The 7,362-nt window shown below is 35.2% G+C and overlaps 1 protein-coding gene across 2 annotated transcripts; it reads right to left on the bottom strand.

Moving 5' to 3' along the window:
• Positions 1-1,952: 1,952 nt before the first annotated feature.
• LOC137748462 (Thioredoxin z) lies at positions 1,953-5,253 on the bottom strand. Of its 2 annotated transcripts, XM_068488615.2 has the most exons (5): positions 4,958-5,253; positions 4,485-4,607; positions 2,657-2,737; positions 2,207-2,325; positions 1,953-2,168 (listed from the first exon to the last, which is right to left on the bottom strand). In XM_068488615.2, exons 1-4 carry the CDS (start codon positions 5,192-5,194, stop codon positions 2,209-2,211), a joined length of 558 nt encoding a protein of 185 aa, XP_068344716.1. In that variant the 5' UTR covers positions 5,195-5,253; the 3' UTR covers positions 1,953-2,168; positions 2,207-2,208. The 2 variants fall into 2 exon arrangements, with proteins under 2 accessions (XP_068344716.1, XP_068344715.1); XM_068488614.2 differs by having other exon boundaries at positions 1,953-2,325.
• Between the last annotated feature and the right edge of the window lie 2,109 nt (positions 5,254-7,362).

Here is a 7,362-nt window from a genome sequence, read left to right as displayed (position 1 = left end):
ACCAAAATATCCAACGAATAACTTGAATGCAATCGAACACCACATCAGTAGTATCCCATATCTATCATGCATCGTTTTGTGTTTTATCCTTCTTATCCAGCATTGTGTAATTGAGTTAGATAACATCACCTTCGCATCCCAGATTTCCAATCACAAGTAACCTTGACATCCCTTTACATGTGAGTCTTCGTGCCGCCGCAAGGCAGAGTACCTAGACGGTATGGCGTAGCGAATGTGCTAATAGCAGCCAATTGGTGAAAAGTCTGGATATCTCAAAAGAGGCACTTCATGATTTCTGCACGCTTATTTTCTTGTGAACTCATGGTAGTAAATGGGAGAAAATGGGTGAGAAAAACTCTGATTAGAGGGACTAGAAAGCCACTGGGTTTAGAGATTATACAGACAGTGAAAACAAACCTTTCTCATTTCTTCTTCCTCAAAAGGTTGTCTCCAACCACCTCACATCAAACCTTATCAATCCAAACCTTCAAATATTTAATTTCAAGATTCTTGTGAAATCTAATCAGTTAATTTCAATTAATCTTTCATCTTTTACAGTTGTCCTTGATGAGTCGATTTTATACTATATATTATTTCCTATTCTAGGTATGTTTTAGTGAGTTTTGATGTTTTGTTATTTATTTTTAATGTAGGACATGCGAAATTATTCTGAGCATAAAGTAATCAAACGGTGGAATTTTTTAGTGATTTTAATTGGAGCAGTTCATGAATCTGTCAAGAATGTTGTATCAAAATTTCATAATTTTATCTTGAAGCGTCTGATCGTGGCGAATTAATTTATGCCTAGCGCTAGTTTTTTAGAAAACTTTTTTGATGAGGGTTTTAATTTGGAGTAGTATAAATATGACTTTTTAGCCATTAGGGTTCTCGACGCAACATTGAGAAAACTTAGCAAAGCTTTGGAGAATTTCATATTTTTACCTACAAGGTGTTTTCAATTCCTTTTCTAGTTAATGATATTTTCTTTGATTTTTATTATGAGTATGCGTAACTAATTCCTTTTGCTAAGGTTACGCCATGAGCCTTAACATGAATATGTAATTTTATTAATTTGCTTATCAATGGATGCATGCTTGCTTTGAATTATTAATCACCGCGATTAAAACTATTTATATATTTTAATGATTGATTACCATTACGATATTTAGATAAGTAATTTGATACAATTTTTGGTGGCACATCACCCTGAAATTGAGGAGGGCTTCTTGTGATTAGTAATTGTAAGTTCCCTTTAAGGCGAACATCATGCCCTTAAGGGTTGCATGGTTTTTCAAAGGATTTTCACCAAACTTAATGAGTTGTGCGTATTTATATTTAATTTGAACATCACAGATGGATTGCATGTTAGATATATGTTTTCACTTAAACATCACGAGGAAAATATGCATTAAGAAAACATAACATTCAAAGCATGTATGTGAAAATTTATAAGTAATTGATAAAATTGCATAGGATTATTAACAGTGACTGCTAAACCCTAGTATTTCCCTTAATTGATTTTAATTTAAAAACGTTTCTCTTCTTGTTGCCATTATTTCCAAACTTCTAAATTTCTTTTATTGTTATTGTTAATTTAATCTTTTCAAATTCAAAAATCTCAAAACTTTGATAAAAATCGGTTTGAATAATTAATTAAAAGTTAATTTAATTACAAATTAGTCAAACAATCTTTGAGAACAACGACCTTACATAAGCAATTATACTACAATTACCTTGCATTCTTACAAATATTTTAAGTGATTTTAACCCTACTTGTGCAAGTACTAAAAATCATATTAATGCTATCTCCCACTTCCTTGGCCCACATGATCTCTGCCTTCTGCCTCCACAATATCTATTTAACAAAGACATGGGATATCCAGCAAGGCACTAATTCAGAACATTAACAACACGCAAACAACTGATTTGATTATCTGCCATGAACTTGCAGCTTAACAAAAAGGGGTAAAATCTCATTACGTTTAGGGTACCATCACAAAACAGTAATAACAAGGATGTGTGATGGACGTGCATCCTTACGTTTAGGGTACCATCTCATTACGTTTATGGCTACTAAATTGTTCACTCCTCGGCAAAATTTCAGTTAGTAAATCAGAACACAACAGACCTCGAACAGTAATGGTAAAGTTTGTACCAGCACCATACCCATGCTCCCCATATTTATGCAGAAATAAGCCACGGGCTACTTCACATTTCGTTATCAATGATATCCCGCATCATCTGTAATGGGATGAGCCCTTCAGTACGTATGGCATCTTTACTTGAATCTGGACTTATAAATAACAATGTCGGCAATCCTCGTACCTGATCCAACGAGTTCAGTAAGTATTCGTTTGCCAATTATTTTTCCACTACGTTCAAACATCACTTAAAACTCCAAAACAATAGCGAAACAAATATACATAGATCTTCAAGCAGAGATATAAGAAAAATCCACCCAGCTTATCCACAATATTTATCATCGACACTAGAGAAAAATCTCGTATAATGTAGAACTATTTTTCTATGAACACATCCAGGTACAAACACATAAATCTGTAAGGCTCATAAGGGTTTCAGACTTCAGAGCACCAAAGAAGATGAGAGAATAGAGAGAGTAAAACTATAGAGCAAAGTTAAACAAGAAGGCAATTACCTGCATGTCCCGTGCAAATTCGTACTCATCATCCGTGTCAACCTTTACAATTCTTACATTGCTCTCGTACTCCACAGCAAGCTGTTGTGAAAATTGAAAGTTTTTAACATTACTCATATGTTTGCAAACATTAGAAATCAGTACCAGTCAGGTACTTTTATTATGTATACTTGCTGTATGAAACTTTTACGATCCACATCAAAAATGCAACTTAGGTGAACACAAGATCTTAGAGAAAATAAAATTAACAAATTTAGATCCAAAATGGATTACTCTACATCAACCAAAAATGTTTGAATCGCAAATCAAAAGGTCCACAAAATAAAAAAGCGACTTCAGTTCTGAAAGCATTTTGGTTTCCAATGGCTGATTATATAAAACAACAGATTAGGTCCATGATAATTAAATGGCATTGACACTTTACCGTGTTTGTATTCCAAAAGCAAATAAATGTGAGAATCATAGGAAGTAGTGATTAAATTGTTAGCTGGTAGGGGGAAGGAGAGAGGAATCAGTGAAATTTGAACCCGTGCATAAGCCTGATGAAAGCTACATTCAATTTCAAAAGAATTATGCGCATATGAATATTCTTATTTGGCTTTGTTCAGATACTGAGATGGATAATCATAGTTTCCTTTGGCTATCTGCTAGAAGTTTGACTCATCAGCCCATCGTCTATAGCTCATAAGATCAGTTATTTTCTCTCACGAGTTCAAGAATGAAGTGAACTACAAAGACAGCATCACTGCATACAGTATTTAGTTACCTGGATTTCCAAATCTTATAAAAAAATAACTGAAATATTGGGCTTACTATATGAAACTGTTCAAAATTATGTATATTCATTTAGTTATCCATTTTACTCTTGGCTTGCATAGATTTGAACCTGAGATTCAATAAGGACACACGCTTACTAAATTTTTGGTGAAATAAGTGTCATGCTTAAATTCCGCATTGCAGGATTCACATAACATGTGATGAAATAAAGCTAATGCCTCTAGTTCATTTCCTGAAATGTCATAGACAATACTTAAGAGAAAAAGAGAACCAAGTTATTCTTTCTATTTGAATGACATCTCTTATCAAGTAAATATGTTCTTCAACTGTGAACACAACAACATCAGAAATACTCCAATCCTTTGTCAACTTCACAACATGTGGTACAGTAAATTAAAATCTTAAGGTAGCAATCATGGTGCATAGACTTCACTATGAACAAACAGTTTGTATGATAAAAACCACAAGAAGACTGCCTCCTTTGTTGAAACTGCTATCTAGGAAATATACTTGTACTTCACACTTATGCATCGCAAACGTAGCATTCAACAGGAAAAGAAGCTAACAACACTAGAATAAAACTATAGATCCCATCCAATAACCATCAAAAGCACATTCCTTTGAAGATATTGTCATCCAATTAAACATGTAGGACAATGGAATTTTCTCCATTTACCACCTAATTAAAGAAGTGTACTTCTAAAGTTAAATTCATACGATCAAATATCAAACAGCTATGAGGTTTTACAAAACAGTGGGTACTTTTATTATATTTCATGCTAGATAAAGATGCAGATATGTATGCAGAGTAGACATGCATATTTCGTGTAAAATGGTTTCAATCACCACAACACGCATATAAGATTAGATAGGAAGGTCTAGAAAGCTTCATATTTCAGTTGCGTGAACTCTAATTTCTCCAACAAACAGTTTGAATCCATATCAAAGTAGTAATATTACGACATATAAACCATTAAAGCTTTAAACAAAAACCCCAGATATGAATAGAAAGCAGCATAACTAACACTGGTATGCATATGATAGAGCATACCATTTCAAGTTCTTGAGCCATCAATATACAGGGTCCACACCATGTTGCAAAAAAATCAACAATAATGGGTACATTTCTGTCTCCTTTTACCAGTTCCTGAACCTCCTCCGCCGACACCTTCTTCTGCCCTCTCAAACAAAATTTAAATAAGCTCAAATTAATAATTCATGAGGTAACAAAAAGGAAAATACAAATGAAACTCCAAATCCCAAGTTGGTTTCCAAACAAAGCCAAATGAAAAGAAAATTTACATGCCTTCCCATTTCCCAAACAGAAGTAAAGTTAAATGTCCTAATTCTTCACTTTACTGCATTTTTCATACCTAACAGATAAATAATTTGGAAACGCAAACCAACCCATCAAACCATTACCACTTTTAAGGAGGAAAAACTCATGAATTAAAGAAAATATGACCAAGTTGTAATGGGTAATTAAAATGCTAAATTAAATAAGAATTTGCAGGAAGAACTTACCACAAGATAATCTTCTCTAACATGTTTACCACGAGGGGGTCTGCAAAGCAACTTTCTTTTCACTGTTAAGGGAGAAAAGAGTGAGTCTTGTTGGTGGGTTCTAATGGAGGAGAGAGAAAGAGGGAGGGAAGGCGGTGGGGGATGAAATGGTATGGCCATGGGAGAGTGGCTGTGGGTTTTGAAGCTAACGCCATGGCTGTGGATAGGAGGTGTTGTTTGTGTTTGGAAGAGAGCCATCTTTCTACAGAGCTCAAAGAGTAATCCTTTCTACACTATTTGAACTCCAGTGGACAAACAAAAAACTGTTGTGTTTTAAATACGGTTACTGGGCTGACTTGGGTTGGAGTTGCTGGAGGACTATGAAGTTAACCAAGCCCATGCAAAAAAAAGTAGTAGCCACCTATAATCAAAGTTCTAATATACGTTAGGAGCTAGTCGGGCGGTGAGTTAAGGCTTAGTAACTAGGCGGCTAGACAGGGTCTAGGCGGACGCCTAGGCGAACTTGGCGGATTTAATTAAATCTATTATATGTCGTGTAAATAAGTGTCTATTTATACTTAAAATATATATAATTTTATCATAAACTACAAAATAGAATGATATATATATATATATATATATATATTATGAGCTATTGGACCATAATGAAAATATGGGAAACAAATATAAAATGTGTGTTCACTTAAGTATTCAACAAGTCTCTTATAATTTATTGAAAAAAATAAAATGCAAAATGAAAGTTATCTATTTTCTGTCTAAATGAGTCACAACCTAGGCAGGCTAGGCGGGTGACTCAGTAGGTTTAGGTGCTCTTTCTTAATTTTCTAACGTCTAGGCATTAATCGGGACGGTGACTAGTCGTCACGCCTAGACGATGCTAGACAAGAATTTTTAGAACAGTGCCTATAATTCCATCTTAATCCTACTATAATGGAAATAGTACAAACAAAAAATAAATAATCACCTGCTATTAGATTAAGATCGAATGATGAGTTACTAATATGAGATTTAGGAGAACAAGCATGTATTTACTTCTTCGATATGTTTACTTTCCATCAATCTAATTCCTGATTTTTTAAATATTGAATTATCGATTTTAATATTTTTTGTCAATCATAATAAGTTTCATTAACATAAAGCGCTAAATAGAGGATGACAACTAACCTCAGAGGGTGGATGAGAGGTTGCCAACGACCCCAATCATAAATAGAGGATGATCACTAAACCTCAAAAATATTTTAACTCTATGTGTGTTAATAAACGCTTCAACAATTATGAATCCAAAATAATAAACAGGAAATTTCCATCATTCTAATTTTCATTCCAAATAAATAAGGGAGTGATTATCACACACATTTTTTAGCTCCTCGTATATTCTTCTTTATTTGTAGTCATTGTGTGACAGCCCGTCCCGTATTATTTGTACCATAGGTGTGAAAAGACTAAAATGCCCTTGGACGTTAATTGGTGTTGTGGGGTGTTGTTTAGTTGTTTCTTTTGGTTGTTGACTCATCTAGGACCACACACTCCCGTGCCTTCTCTCTCTCTCTCTCTCCTCCCTCTTTCGATTTTTTGCAACGTCCGTACAAGTCGTACGAACAACACCAAACCAACCCATTTCTGTGCAGATCGAGCTCGTGTTTAGTACCATCACCTTCATCTCGTCATCACGAACTCATATATACCAGTTTTTAGACATGAAACCCTCAAAAACCTAAGAACCAGGGAACTCCGATTTTGTGCACTGTTCATGTACACGTGATCATGGGGGTTTTAGAAGTTTTTAAGGTCATAGGAAGCTTTAGAATACTCTCACAAAGCTCAGAGAAGCATTTTGGAAGAAATTGGACGTCAGGAAGGCCAAGAGTGGCGAGTTGCAGGTTTGGCCGGAATTTTGTGGTTTCTTCGACGAGATTCCATGAATTTAAGGGCTTCAAAGTGGCAAGGTTTTGTTCTACTCGTTGTAAGCTTCATTGTGGTACCAATTTCATGGAATTTGGTTGAGAAATAAAGAAGATATGAAGTTTTGAAAATTTTCCAGTTTCCTGCGAGAATTAGAGTTGCAGACGGCGGCGCTGATGGCAGTGGACGACGGCAGCCGGCGAGACTCACCGGAGAAGACAAGGGAATATTTCGTTAAGTTAACGGTATATTCTTAACGGCGTCAGGTTAGTTTTAATGGAATCTGTTAGGGTTTAACGGTATATTCCCTAACGGCGGTTAGGGAATCCGTCAGTTTTGGCCGCGCGTAGGGCCGTGCCCTCGCCGTCGTGTGGCGGCACGTGGAGCCTCGAAAAATTATTTTAAAAATATGGGGATGTTCGTGAAGTTGAGTAGATCACGTTGGTGTATTCACACATCTCATTTGAGCATTGTATGAGAAGTCATTACATACTTTTGGTTAT

Source organism: Pyrus communis, chromosome 2, assembly GCF_041283825.1.
Source record: "Pyrus communis isolate YQ-2024b chromosome 2, ASM4128382v1, whole genome shotgun sequence".
Lineage (NCBI taxonomy): Eukaryota > Viridiplantae > Streptophyta > Magnoliopsida > Rosales > Rosaceae > Pyrus > Pyrus communis.
This window is presented reverse-complemented; position numbering and strand designations above follow the sequence as displayed.